This window comes from Cebus imitator, unplaced genomic scaffold (genome assembly GCF_001604975.1).
Source record: "Cebus imitator isolate Cc_AM_T3 unplaced genomic scaffold, Cebus_imitator-1.0 Scaffold394, whole genome shotgun sequence".
NCBI lineage: Eukaryota > Metazoa > Chordata > Mammalia > Primates > Cebidae > Cebus > Cebus imitator.
In genome coordinates this window covers 1,932,749-1,948,432 of record NW_016107709.1, presented here as the reverse complement: position 1 = coordinate 1,948,432, position 15,684 = coordinate 1,932,749, and the positions used below count along the sequence as shown (strand labels likewise).

Sequence of the window (15,684 nt, the reverse complement as noted above, 5' to 3'; positions counted from 1 at the left end):
AAAAAAAAAAAAAAAAAAAAAAAGGCTGGGAGAAGGTTGTGAAACTACCCCCTCCCCAGGCAAACATGTTGGTCTCCTTGTTAATCATCATTTCTGCTAATATTTAAGCACCTATTGTATTTTATTTCTCTGCTGGTTCAGAGAGCAGACAGGAAGAAGGAGGTTATTTATTGGGTCTCTCAAACCCCGACAAAGACCAACTGGAATCCTCTCAGGAAGTCTTCAGAACAGCAGTTCTATCCACCCACCACTATCCCTGGCTGTGTGGGAGGATCACGAGTGTTGTGGTGACACTGGAGAGCAGGATGGCCACGGCTTGGTGCAGCCTCACACAGGTTTCCTCCATCCATGACTCCTTCCTGGCATGGTCAGGTTTGCAGAGTAATTCAACCAAGGCCCAAATCCGTACATAAGATGCACAGCACTTTCTTGACCTGTGTGTGAAGGGCTGGCGGCACCCCCAGAACACCTTCAGTCTCTGTAGCAGGTTCCCATCAGAGGCAAGAAAGCTCCCCTCCCTTGCACTGTCAGCCTCCTCTGCTCTTCTTGTCTTACCCTCCAAACCAAAAATATCTCTCTGCTGCACTGATGCTGAATGAAATACAGGACTACTTAGAAAGAATGAGCAAAAATACACAGGAATATACCCCCTGAAGCTGTCCTTGCAATGCAGTATGATTCCTGACAGGTTCATCCTTCAGGCATTTAACTTTGACCTCCTCACAAAGGCTTTCTGAATGTTACAAACGTGCAGGACCACATATGCCATAGAACAGCAGCTTTGATCAAACCACAGAACTTACTGCCAAGATTTATAAAGTGTGACTGAGTGACGACCCTCTGTCTTCCCTGAGTGCGTGATGACGACCTCCAAGGATATCCGCAAACCCAGGTGTGGGCCCAGGATTCAAGCTCCAGCTTTCTGAACATGAATAAAACAACCTGGAATCTTCTTTAATCGATTCACTCATTTGCTCATGAAACTATGGATCACCAAGTCTGGCTACAACTCCTCTCATGACCCTCTTCTTTCCATTTCCTTTACTCTTACTCTTTTTCAGGTCCTTACCGCTTCTTGTATGAACACCAGAAATTACTAACTGGCCGTCCTGCCCTGGTTTTCCATCCTCAGGCACCGCTGACATGGTGATCACCATGAAACACCCACCCAACTACATGATTCGCTTTAAACACTCAACAAAGGGATAAGAGCATGGGCATAACTTGAACCCAAGGTTCAAGTCCTGACACTACTATTTACTCAGCACAAGTCCTTTAACCACGTCAGCTTGTACCTTCCTCATCCCGTACTAGAAAGAACAATAGCAGTCATCTAATAGAGTTTGGGAGAACAGAGTGCGATAATACACTTAAAGCTCTTAGCATGATGTTTTGGCATCTAGTAAGTAAATGCTCAATAAATGTGTATTATTATCATATGTTCCGAGCATTAGAGGCACTGCAAATTCAGGGCATAGAAAACCTTTCCATTCTCATCTCCTACTAATTCAAGCAGCGGCTGCAACTCCTTTATCCAAGCGTTTTCACCCTGTGCTCTTCAGAACACTGCTTTGCCACAAACCCCTCCACAGAAGTATTGGAACTTTATTGCTACCTCTAGTACACTTGTCTCCAAAACAGCAAGAGTAGCGAGAATTTCATGCATCTTCAACAAGGCTTTTCATCAGGAGACAATACTCTAAAGTTACCCACATAGATGGCATGTTGCTTTCTGAAAAAGGTACAATGTTTTGATGTTGAATCATCTTTATCTCTAAGAGTGTCATATTTTCCCAGCTGAAATAAGTTACCGCCTTGAATGCCCTCACGTATACTCTTCCCAGATTCACCAGTAGGGGGCGCGCCTGCATAAAGGCGAGAGCTGGAGCAGGTCCCTCACGCTGGGACAGTTGTCTGTTCCAGAATGCATAATTCAGTGATGCAATTTTCTTTAAACTTACCGGAGGCCTAGAAGATGGAAGCATCTCAGCTCTTGCAGTTTTTCATCAACACTTGTCATAACACAGCCCATGCTTGTTGCTATTACCAAAATGATTTTTTTTTGGCAGTTTGCACAGTATCTAAATTAGTTACAGACTGGACTACGTGAGTTACCTGAATTCCAAGTTGGCAACGATCCCTACACACATTTCATTTTATTCCCAGAAGTCCATGTAGAGAGTAAGCATCACACAGTGTTTAAAAGCACAGACTCTAGACCCAGGCTGCCAGAATTCAAATCCCAGCTCTGATACTTAGTAGCTGTGTGACCTCGGGAAGTTGTTTAACCTCTCTGTGCCTCAGTTCCCTCATCTGTAATATGGGAATAACCAATAACCTATTTCCTAGGTTGTTGTGGAGATTAAATGAGTTAGTATGTGCAAAGTGCTTCAAACAGTGTTGGGTACATGGTGAATGCTACATGCAATTTTGCTACTCCTACCGCTTCTCCTGCACAGCTATCATTGAAGCACTGCAGGTGAGTAAAGGAGGATCAGAGACTAGATCTGTCCTCTTGAGAGCAACTCTGCAAAGGGAATCTTGCCAATGGATTCTACTCTACTTGGAGTCAATGCTCCCAGCAACGGCCACAGGTGGGAAAAAGACAATACAAAATTGAAATCAGAAAGGTTTACTTATTTACCTTAGATTCCACTTTCAGAAGCTCAGGGTGGTTAGAAATCCATATGCGTAAGAAAATCTATGGCTCTAATAACTACTAATGCTTCATAAACAGCCACTCAGGGGACTCCACACTATTGAGATTGTTATTGACGAAGGACACCAGGGTGTCCTTGATGGTGCCCAGAAAAATTGTGCTGCCACCCGAAACAGCCTACCCATACATCACAAACATTGCTCCCTCACAATGTGACTTCCACATTCCCTGCAGTAAGAATACTTGCTCACCTTTATCATTTTCACAAACATCTACCCAGATTACCTCAGTTCATTTTTATGGATTTCCACTATTTTTCTTTCCAGCTTCTGCGACTGCTTGGGGAAAATCTCAAACTCACTGATGTAATTCTCGGGATGCTCATCAGGGTCGTAATCACCAAGCTCAGCTGTAATGAGTGAAAAAAATAAAGAGAAAGATTAAAAACAATAACATGAGCAGGGTGCATAGGGAATGCCTCCTGCCATCCAAAAGAAGCTGGAATAAGCTCACCCAAAAAAATATATCTGTACCAGAGAAAGCCTGAGTGTCTAGAAGCTCATATTCCAGTTCAGATCCAACTGTCTGTGAGCTTGGGGGCTTCAGAATCTTCTCTGGGTCTCATCTTCTTTCTCAGTATAATAAAGGATTTAAATCACTGTTTCTCAGTGGGCGCACCATTGGCATTTTGGGGGCTGAGCAATTTTATTTTTTCAGATTTTCCAAAGAACTGTAGGACATTTAGTACCTCTGCCCTTCAGGTACTAGATGTTAGCAGTTTACCCAGGCACTGGGACCACCAAAACTGCTGTCTCCCAGAAGTTAGTCAAAGAATACAGGATTTCAGCTAGATAGAAGGCATATATTCAAGAGAGCATTGTACCATATGGAGACTATAGTTAGAAAGAACATATTGTATACTTACAAACCACTGAGAGGGTAGCTTTTAATTGTTCTCACCACAAAAACAAATGATAAGTATATGAGGTAATGTATATGTTACTGAGCTCGGTTTTACCATTTCACAATGCATGCATATTTCAAAACATCAGGTTGTATACCATGAATATACATAATGTTTGTTGATTTAAAATGTTTTAAACTTTAAAAAAAATTTTAATACTCTCCCCCTACAATATTTCCAAATGCTCCGCAGGATAGAAGGTGGTACCACCTCTTGGTGGAAACCAGTGGACATTCCTTGGGGTTCCATTCACAGCTAATATCCTCTGCATCCAGGAATTCCCTGACTGGAGCTGCCTGCTCTGAGGCTTATGCAGGTATGGCTTATTCAAGGAAAAATCACAACAAGAAGGAGCCCAGCAGGATTGCACTTAAAAACAAATTGATTGCTCTTCAAATTAAAGAGTACGCATCTAAGAAGAGCATACCAGTTTAAAGCTGCCGCTGGAAACTAATGAGACATAAAAATAAAATCCTAAGCTCCCCAACAGACTGAACACTGCCCACACTTGGCCAAGAGACCCCAGAGAACCCTTAAAAACTGAGTTCCCAGACATGATGAGGTCAGACCTCATTATCCCCCCTCCATCATTAATTGCTATTAGGTTTCCTACCCCGAAGGTTAAACAGAAATCAGTCCTTTTGAAAGACTGCACCACTGATATCAACCAGTTGCCTGATACTCCCCCTCCCTTATGTGGTTTTGACATAGCAACTGACCACCATTACTTCCTGGTAAGAGACCACTGGCCACAAAGTGGTTCTGGCCAGTCTATGGAGGCTGTGCACAGAGGGCCTTTGTGTCCTCTGCTTCACCTTTTGATGTATAGGCCTTAATCATAACACATTTAAATGTTAAGTTTCCACCCAAAAGTGAACATGGGATGCATGTTGCCTGCGCGCTAGCCTACTATGCATGCGTTTCCCTTTTGCGAATATTCATAGCTCCTACTATAACCTGTTGAACATGTATGCTTGGCCACCCCATTCAGCATAAATCCTTGTCTTATTCTTCCCACCCTTGAAGTGCTTGTTTCCAGCTTCTGGCCAGAGGCCACATTTCCCCACCTGTCAGAATGGTCACCCTGCAAGCTGCAACCCTTTTTGAGAAATAAAGCTCTTCTTTCCAAATTTATGTACTTCATGATTCACCAGCTGACACCAACAAAGGGCACATCCAGCGAATCTTCAAGGGTAAAAAGAGAAATATCTACACACCTGTGAGCACCCAGAAGGCCAAGCAGAGATGGGTGTGTGAACCACAGCAAAGGTGATGTCTGGCATCAAGTACACCTGCTATCCACAAGCATGCTAAGGAAAATGAGCCAGAAGAAGCAAGTGTCTCTGGAAGAAACAGAAGATACGCCCCAGGAGAGCAGACTAAAGATAGTGGGAAAACTGTATTAGAAGAACATGATCACCAATATGACTTTGAAGAAGAAAAAAATTAGTATACCTTGAGTGCATTTGAAAAATTACAAACAACTCTCTATGCATCCACTGTCCCTTCATTGTCATGTCATCCAAAGACTGGAAAAGGATCTAACCAGGAGGAAAGCAAAGCTCTTTAAAGCTTCTGAAAAAAATTCAAATTACAGAGTTCTTACAACAACCTAGAATATACACCACAAGGAGGGAAGACTTCCAAAATAAGACTCAAAATAATATCAGTCACAAAGGGGAAAATGATTAATTGGATCATATCAAAATTTATTTCTGTTTATTAAAGGACATCAGAGTCAAAGTAATAGAGAGAAGACAACTTGAAAGACCATATTTTCACAATCTAGAGCTGACAGGGACTAATATCTAGAATAAAGAAGAAATCCCTACAAATCATTTTTCTAATGGATAGGAAGACCAATAGAGAAATGGTCAAAGGATACAAACAGACAATTCAAAGAAGAGGAAACCCAAAGGGCCAGTGTAGGGAGAGATGCTCAAATGCATTAATACTTAGAGATATACAAACCAAAACAAGATGTTACTTTATATCTATAACATTGGCAATAAACCTAGGAAGTTGGCAGAGACATGAGAAAACAAAAATACTTGTACACTGCTGAAGGGTGCTAGATGCACACTGCTCCTCTAGAGAGCAAGGTAGGAGTATTTAGTCAAATATTATGACCAAGCCATCCCATTTCTGGGCATTTTTCCTAGAAAACCTCTGGGTGCAAAAAAGGATATGTTCAAGGTTTTTTATCACAGCATTAATCATAATAGTCAGAAGTTGGAGGCGACCTGGGTGTTTATTGTTGGTGGGACAGATAGATAAGTAAAACGTGGAAGACACACCCTTTGGGACACTCTGTCACAGTTAAAATCAACACAATAGAAGTATGTCCAGCAATATGGATGGATCCCAAAAGCAGTGTTCTGAGCACAAGAAGGAGGGCATACAATGAGTTCTATGGCATCATTTAATTTGTAAATTTTAGAAGTATGTAAGCACGAAACAAATCAATCATTTTATAAGAATGGATACAAAGACAAAGATATGCATATGAACCCAGGGTTGCCCTTAGGAGTGGAAATGGAGAATAATGAAAAAGAGAAAATCAATCAATCAATCAATCCATGGGCCTAAAGGGTCCAATGATAAGAGTGGGCCATAAACTGATGATTAACTCAACCCATGCTCCAAGAGAAATACACATAACATACCCACCTACACACACATATACGCTTGTGCCGCAGTGAGCTAGCTACAGGCATTAATATTTAGGAGATGGACTAACCCAGAGCTTCCATTTTCCAAAGGTGATGGGATAATGGACCACCAATATGAAACTGGGTCATCTTCAGTGCAAATGTCAGCTTGCAGAGTGGTTGGTGAGGGAGAGGGTTGTTTGTAGGCATGCACTTTTCTTTCCAGGAAATCTAGTGAGGTATTATAGACTTGCAATGCTAAACATTGCAAATATTAGAAAAGTTAGACAAGAAATGCCATGAAGACTGCACTGGGTACTGGGTTGCTGAAAAAGTAAAGATTAACACTGCCCCCATCACAGGCCCTGCTCTCTAATCCCTTAAAGCTTGTCTTTATCTCTGACCTCTCCTTAAGCAGAAGGCAGTTTTTTTTAATAAAGACTTCTAGCTATTCATACCAACAGGAGTTGGGTAAGCAGCTGTGGTTCTCCCTCCTGCACGTGACTTGCAAGTTGAAGCTGTGACAAATGACATAAAACTGGAGGCCCTATGGTTTGAAACCAGCTCCAGCACTTTTCTAAAAGGATTCCATTCTAAGAGAAAAATCCAATGAGTTTGAAGTGAAAGGGTGAGTAAGATCAGAAATGGTAAGTTTAGAAAGCAACAGGCTTTCCCCTGGTTTGGAAAGGACTCCTTCCAAAAGCATTTGAGAGGCAGGACCTTCATTTAGCTCCAGGGCCAGCCCCTTCAGGAGCCTTCCCTGACCCACCCTTGCTGAGTCAGGAGCCCTCCTGGGATACTCATAGCAGGGACTGGGGCTGTGTGTCCCTCTATCTCGCCATCAACTCAGGTCACAATGGCCTGTTTCCTTGTCCATCTCCCCACAGAAACTTGATATGGCCATGTGGCCTCCTTGCAACTGCTCAGGAAATGTTTGGAGAACACATTAACAAATAAATGAATGAGGTAGTGATACCATCCCAGTAGGCGACCAACCAATCTTTCCCGTAGTTAAATGAAACAGGCACAGTCATTTAACTAAATGTTAAATTTAACTAGACATTAAATGATTGTGCCTGATTCATTTCACTATGGTTAATCAGGGCACATTTTAAGCTTTGGTATATTCTAAGTTTATTAAAAACAGTCAATCAAGCTGGGTGTGGTGGTACACACCTGTAATCCCAGCTGCTTGGGAGGCTGAGGTATTGCTCCAGGCCAGAGTTTGAGACCATCCTGGGTAACAGTGAGACCCTATCTACAAAAAATACAAAACCAATCAATCACCTGGAGTTCAGGCAAGTGCCCTGATTCATTTAACATATTTAGTGGAGAACCTACTGCGTACCAGACATAAGAAGACTGCTGTGAAAAAGCACCCAGATACTACTCCCATGGAATTAGATTCTACATAGGAGGAAATGCATAGTAAGCCCCCCAGAAATTCAAGCTCTAAGTGCTTGCAAGAAAACGAAACAGGGGTCTGAGAAAAAATGACATGCAAGAGGGAGCTGCTTTAGCTCGAGTGGTCCGAGTAGCCTTATCGGAGGAAGTGGCTTCTGGACTGAGTTCTGAATAACCAGCAGAAGTCAAGATTTCTACAGGAGTTGAACACACCAGGGAGAGGAGATAAGTTGAATTCCTTTCTGCAGTGCTGTTTTGTAAAAGGAACAGGAAATAAAGATATTTTTACCAAGAAAGAATATAAATAGATCCCAAAGATTCTGTGTTTGTTTTGCAATTTGTATTATGAAAGAAAATTCATTGCATGTCTTGAACATGCTTGTTGGATTCAGTATGTGCAGGCAGCAAAACTCCAGGTGATTGACTAGTTTGGTATTCTTTGCAGAGACAGGGTCTTGCTATGTTGCCCAGGCTGGTCTCAAACTCCTGGCCTCAAGCAATCTTCTTGCCTCAGCCTCCCAAGTAGCTGGGATTATAGGTATGCACCACCACAGCCAGCTTGATTCACTGTTTTTGATAAACTCAGAATAGACTGAAGCTTAAAACATACTCCTTGAAAGAGCGTTAGCAAACAAGACGATGAGGAGTGACAGTGCCTCTTGATTACTAATCACTTACTCCATCTTCCCTGATACTCTGTAGGAAGAAGCAGTTCTGAAAAGCCCATCTGTATCTGCATTTGTGAATAACCTCCAGAGCTGCCGAAATTACTCACCCAGGAATCAGACCTTTATGAACCACTTTTACTGAATTTGCTATAAATGACCACAGACAGCACTGCATTTGATAGCCAAAAGGTCTTTTTGAGGTCTGCCCATTCATTTCCCACTCTACTTTCTCCACAGTGTCTGTGTGTGTGTGTGTGTGTGTGTGTGGTCACTGATAATAGCAATGAGAGATAAAATAGGGCCCTAATCATCTGGATGGAGGCTCCGTAGCTTTACTTCAAACAGAAAACAGGATGGCAAGCTTTCCATTATAGATTCATATTGAGCTTGTCCTTGGAGAATTGATGGTAATTCACTGATGCCTACATGCATTCTGAAATCCTCATATGCTGGTCTGTTGCTTGGATTAGTATTGATTCCCTTGTCTCTTACCTAAGACAGTGCGCCCTAACTCAGGATGTGCAGCCTTCACCATGGAGGAAGGGAATTATGGGATTTACAGTCCTTTCACTTCAAGGTAAGAGAGGCAGCTTTCAGAAGCAAATTCTCTACCTCAGTGCCGATGAAAGGGCTGTTTCCTGTCGCAGTATCAACCATAGTGTTTAAACAAGAAAATATGCAAGGGTTTTAACACCTCTGCCAAAATCTGCTACCCAGGATGAGGCTGTTCCCAGGGAAGGGGGCGAAAAACAGTACCCACACCCATTCACTTCAGCATGCTCAGAGAGACCCAACACAACTGAGAAGTTGATCAAAGGAAGAGGATCGCAGCACAGAGCACCCCACAGGAGGGCAGTGGGCCAAAGGGAATCTCCAGGAGAATGGTGGGTTTCTCAAGCAGTGACAAGTTTGGTGTTGTGGTAGGCAGGTGATCATCACCGATGAATGACCAGCTAATGACCCATCAGAATCTCCTGTGTTATTCCAGATCCATTGGAAAACTGGCATAAACATCTCTCTCGCTCTGTCTTCCCCCACCACCCCACCTTCTCTCTCATAAACATGCTGTTAATGTTCATGCTACAAACAGCTGGATCATCTGGGTCCCTCCAGCTGCCTCTCCTGGTCCAGGGGAACAGAGCACCTGAACCATCTTCACTTGGGTGTTTGGCCCATCCCTGGCCATATGATGCCTCAGGCCCTGGAGGCCTCCTTCTCTCAAACTACTTTCCTTACTAGGTGGAAACGTCCAGAACCCAACCCACATCAACACATTTGCTGTTTCCTACTTCCCCCACAAACCCTGGGGTTTGTTCAACTGGAAAAAGAACAGTAGTCACTTCTAATGTGTCTGCACTACCCCTGGCCTGGTGCATAGTGGTCTCATGAAGTCACATGGCCAGGAAGGGAAGATGACTATCCTATTTAATAGATGAAGAAACTGAAGCCTGAAGAGCTTAGGTAACTAGGTAACTTATCCATGGTAAAACATCCAGGAAATGGGAAGAAAGATTCAAATGGTGGTATGACAAATTATGAGGCTTGTGCTCTCCTCACCATGCCCATAGCTAAAAGAGCTGAGGAATTAGACATAATAGTCATGTACACATGTATAACCATACACACACCAATAGATAGGAAGGACAGACGGACTGATGGACGGACGGACGGATAGATGGATGGATGGACGGACAGATGGATGGATACACAAAAATGCTTCCAGGAATGACCCCTTTGTTTAACACCTATCTTCCTGGATGCAGGGTCACCCCTCAAAATGTCCATTAGCCCTCTCACCTAGCATTTGGAACTGAGAACATACAACACCCATTTCCCTTCAGAGCTTCTCATAAACCCACCCATTCCACATTCCAGCCCCTTTGAAAGAGGGCTTCTGACTCTGACTCTTGGGATCTTAAGGGACTCTGTTTTTGCAGAGGCCCCTGTGAGCATCTCAGCCCAGCCTTCGACCAGGACCCCACTCGCTTGGGAGGGAAGGTGAGTAGGGGTTCTGTTGCTTCGTACCCGGCCCTACCTGGCCTCCAGCCACAGACACAGGCAGGATGGCCATGGGTGGTAAAGAAGGGAGGCTCGAAACAGCCGGAGCTCCACAGTACAATGGTGGTGTGGGTGAGCTGTGGCCAGACTTACCTTGAACAATACAGGCACCCAGGTAGGCAGCATCGGAAAAGGAGCACAGCAGCCGGCCATGAAAAATATCCCTTTTAATCTGAAGGTACAAAAGGTACCTGCAATATAAAAGGAGAAATGGTCACCCTAACTTTTGGCTGAAGTCTGGAAGAAGTACGATTGTTCACGCTTAGCTCCTACAGTGACCAGAGCTTTTCCGAGCTCCAGGGAGTGGCCTAGACATGCCACGCCCTTTGTAGAACAAGCAAAAGCAAGCTGAGACAGGCCCTCTGAATTCGGAAAATCTGAAGTGTCTGCCGAGCAGACCTTATCAGCTTCCAAAGCTGAGCAGCCTCGGCCTTTTCAAAGAGGTACGAGAACTGAGGAAAGCCACAGAACCCAGTGACCAGAGCTCCTGGCAGCAACTCCCGGGCGAGGACAGCTATGGCCACTATCATCACCACCTGCATCTCAGGTGCATGCTGCCCAAGCTCTGTTTCAAATGAAGAGCCAGGAAACAGACTCAGTACATCAGGCCAGCCCCGCCATTTCTCAGGGGCAGACAGACTCATCAATCTCAGACAGATGTGGTTTATTATGAGGTCAGAAAGGCAACTAACTGATTCACAACTAGAGCTATCATCTGCGTGGAGTCTCCCCTCTCCAGGATGGCACACTCAGATGCCTCCTGAGTCCAGGCACACGGTGGCCTGTGACATGGGCAAGTCACCTGTGCTGGTGCAAGAATTGCTGAAAGCAGGACGAGACACAGCAGCTCCCTACAAAGGGGGCAGCTACCACACCGCTCCAGCCTAGTGCTGCCACTGGAAAAGCAAACCAAAGGTGTCCAGTTTTTCTAGGAAAATAGCAGGGTGGAAGGCAGGCGGCAGAGCAGAGTACCAGTTTGCAACCCCTAGCTCAGCCTCATTTTGCCCCTGTCCTTTCTGCTCCTCCGCACTGATCAAACTGTCTTCCAATTTCCTCATCTTCTCAAGCTTCCTTCATTCCAGGCTCAGGCCTGGGGTCTGTTGTTTCTGGGCAGAGTAACTTTACAGATGAGTGCAGATTCTTTCCGTGCTTACTTTATAGAGTTTAACTCACAGAAACCCATTTTTTTTCCTTCCCATCTTCTTAGGGGTTTGGGGGAAGCATCTCTTCCCAGTTATCACCTTGTGATACTGGATTGACCCATGGGATACCCAGATATCTGGTTCAACATTTTTTCTGGGTGAGGGTGTTTCTAGAAGAGATTAGCATTTGATTTGGTGGACTGAGTAAAGCAGATGACCCTACCCAGTGTGGCGGACCTCATGCAAGCCATTGAGAGCCTAAATAGCACACAAAGGCAGAGGAAGCTGAATTCACTTTGCCTGACTGCTTGAGCTGGGACATCAATCTTCTATCCTCAGTGCTCCTGGTTCTCAGGCCTTCAGACTTGGATTGGAATCTACACCATTGACTCTGGCTCTCAGGCCTTTGAACTACGCCACTGGCTTCCCTGGGTCTCCAGGTTACAGATAGCAGGTCATGGGATACCTTGGTGTCCACAATCAAATGGGCCAATTCCTTATAATAAATCTCATTATGCATGGCGGGGTAGGGGGGCCTGTGTGTGTGTGTGTGTGTGTGTGTGTGTGTGCGCGCGCGTGTGTGTAGCCTATTGGTTCTATTTCTCTGGAGAATCTCAACTAATACACATCTCTAGTGCCCAAGTAATTTTGTCTTTACTCAGCCATAGAAAGAGCGACATGTGTAATCCCCATTTTAAGAGCAAAGAACTAGAGAATCAGAGAGGGTGATTAATGTGCAAAGGTCACAGGGACACTGTCAACCCCAGAGCACTGGAGCGCAGTGTTTCTAGGCACTGAAAGGACTCTGGGTGCCCTGAAGGACTCTGTGGCTCACTGATGTTTTCCTTCACTGTAGCTTTGTCTAGCATCTGCTTCATGCTGTGCACTGTGCTGTGTGGGCACTGGGGGCATGGTGGAGGCTCAAGTGACAATCTCTGTCCCCAGTTTAGTATTAAGTTGTGTGCAGAGGATAAAGGTAGCACCTAAAAAGTTTCTAATTTGAAGTTTGGTATGCATTCTGTCCAAGGAACAATGTTACATTCAATGGGTAAGGACCCAGACTAGCTACCTAAACTAGTGCCTCTCACACTTTACTGCGCACATGAATTACTTGAAGAGTTTGTTAAATTTGATTTTGATTCAAAAGGTCTGGGATGGGCTCGAGATTCTGTATTTCTAATAAACTCCAGGGGGCTGGGTGCAGTGGCTCATGCCTGGAATCCCAGGACTTTGGGAGGCTGACGAGGGTGGATCACAAAATCAGGAGATTGAGACCATCCTGGCTAACACGGGAAATCCCATCTCTACTAAAAATACAAAAAATTAGCTGGCTGTGGTGGCACAAGCCTGTAGTCACAGCTACTCAGGAGGCCAAGGCAAAAGAATCTCTTGAACCTGGGAGGTGGAGGTTGCAGTGAGCTGAGATCACGCCACTGCACTCCAGCCTTGGCAACAGAGTAAGACTTCGTCTCAAATACATAAATACATACATACATACATAAGCTAAGCTCCAGGGCTCCAGGGGATGCTGTGGTGCGGCTCCATCAGTCACATTTTGAGAAATAAGTTTCTCAATTGTGATGTAAATTAGCATTAGTTGGTGGGGTGAGCTTTTGAAAAATACTAGTACCACATAAGTCTCTGGATCCCACCCCAGACCCAATTAAATCAGAATCTAGGCCCTCACCAAAACTTGTACATGAGTGTTCATAATAGCAATATTCATTATAGCTAGAAAGTGAAAACTGGGCAAGGTGCAGTGGCTCATGCCTGTAATCCCAGCATTTTGGGAGGCCAAGGCGAATGGATCACCTGAGGTCAACAGTTCAAGAACAGTCTGGCCAACATGGCAAAACCTCGTCTCTACTAAAAATATAAAAATTAGCCAGGCATGGTGGCTTGCGCCGGTAATCTCAGCTACTTGGGAGGCTAAGGGAAGAAAATTGTTTGAAGCTGGGAGGCAGAGGCTGCAGTGAGCTGAGATTGTGTCACTGCACTCCAGCCTGGGCAACAGAGCAAGACTCCATCTCAAAAAAAAAAAAGTAAAAACAAGCCAAATGTCCCCAGGTGACAAATAGACAAAAGAAATGTGGTATATCCTTACACTGGAATATCATCCAACCATAAAAAATGAAATGCCAAAGATGCCACAACAGGGATAAAACTTGAAAGCATTATGCAAAGTGAAAAGATGCCAGACCCAAAACGCTACCTATTGGATGACTGCTTGGGTACAAAGTTTCCTACTGGGCTGATGAAAATGTTTTGGAACCAGATCATGGTGTTAGGGGCACAAATCTCTGCACATACTAAACTAAACTGTACACTTCAATATCTGCCAAAAGAAACTAATATTTTGAAACTTCAAATTGTGTTAGAGTAGTGGGTCTCAAAATGTGGCATGCTTCAGGATTACCTGGAGGGCTTATGAAAATACAGATTGCTGGACCCAACCCCTGAGGGTTTCTGATTCTGTATATCTGGGCAGACACCAAGAATCTGCAATTATAACAAGTTCCCAGGCGATGCTGATGCTGCTGGCCCAGGGACCTCACTTTGAGAACTGGCCCTAGACTATCCCACATAGTGAGGTCACACAAATGCTTTAAATGATCAAATCTTAGCCCTTTTTAAGGACTGTAAACTACCAGGCCAAATACCATGAAGTTTCTTTTCTGTATATTGCATGTATGCATCAAAAATAAATGCATTTGTTTCTACTTTTTGATGAGTTTGGCAGAGAAAAATAGTTTCAAATAACTATTTATTGGTAAATGAGAGGCTTGGGTTCTAATCCCATAACTCAGAAATCAATTTGGCAAGAGCTTCCTGAGAAAAGAAAAGCAGCTTTCACATCAGAGTTGGGGCTGTGCCCATATCAGTGATCTCTGGAGATGATCAAGGATTACTGTGGATTCAGCGTAATCCACAGTCTTATAAATGGCTTCACATTCAGGATGCTCATTTTTAAAAATATAATAGCTACCAAAAAATAATGCATAAAAGATTAAGCAACAGAAACACATGAGGGTCTGGGCCATAAATTATTGTGCTGCCATTAATGACATTGCATCTCTATATGTGCTGGAAGATGGTTCTTACTAAGAAAAAAAAATTAAAATCAACATACTTTTGGTAACACTCAATTGTATAGAGCAGTTACAAAAGCCCCAGAAATCCAGAGGATTATAAGATGGTTGTTTAAATGGAGAGATAAAGAAAGGAAAAAAAGGAAAGGATGAAAACTGATTTTAAGTATCATTTTTTGTGGTTATTGCTACTATTTTGCATTTTCAAATTTGCCCTTTTTCTTAACCTTTCTTTACCCTTAAGAATGGTCATGAATATGATCTTAACTTCTCATATATCAAATTCTTCTCAAACTTTAGATTCATCCTATAATAAAATAACAGTTTATCATACAAGAAAAACCAAATGCCTTCAAGATTCAAACCATAAGTACCTGGAGCATTTCACAGTTTCTCAATTAGTTTAGAATTCTAAGGAATGTGTTGACTAAGAAAAGCCCATTTCTACTTGTGTAAAACCAGTGGATCATCTTAATTTCCTTTGGAAACCAAAAGGTTCACAATATTCCACTATTCATACGTGAGCTATTTAGTCAAAGCTGGGAAAATGTTAGCAAATACAATTGAGAGGGGCTAAGCTAGGGTTATTAACTGAAATGCTGTATTATTTTACTTTCTAACGGAACTTTTCTCAACAACAAAATGTCCATCCCTAATTTATGTTGTGACACATACTCGATTTTTATCTTCCAGGCAAAATTATAAAGAGAACAAATGACAAAAGTGAGGCATTAGGATTTGATTTGATTCCTAATTACACTGTTGGCACCCTGAGGGCAGGACAAATAGTTCGTGCGTGTTCTCTCTCTATCTCTATCTCTCTTCTCTTTCTCTCTCTTTGGCAGCTAATTCAGCCCTTGCCCCCTGGGTAGTAATAGCAAGTGAGAACAAATTTATCAAATAAATCATTAAAAATTTCAGTCCAAAATTAGACCAAGGCTACATACTGTACTATTTCATTTATATGGAATGTCTGGAATGGGCAAATCCATAGAGACCAAAAGTAGATTAGTGGTTTCCAGGTGCTTGGATGGGGGCTGAGGTGGAGA

General features: G+C 43.3%; 1 protein-coding gene across 4 annotated transcripts in view; it reads right to left on the bottom strand.

Moving 5' to 3' along the window:
- Window positions 1–15,684, bottom strand: part of FRMD3 (FERM domain containing 3) — a 293,432-nt gene that overhangs the window by 89,463 nt on the left and 188,285 nt on the right. For all 4 annotated transcript variants that reach the window (XM_017508559.2, XM_017508560.2, XM_037731356.1 and 1 more), the window contains 2 exons: window positions 10,498–10,595; window positions 2,945–3,068 (listed from right to left, as the gene is read on the bottom strand). In XM_017508559.2, the coding sequence (XP_017364048.1) occupies window positions 2,945–3,068; window positions 10,498–10,595 (222 nt within the window). The remainder of the gene's footprint in view (window positions 1–2,944; window positions 3,069–10,497; window positions 10,596–15,684) is intronic.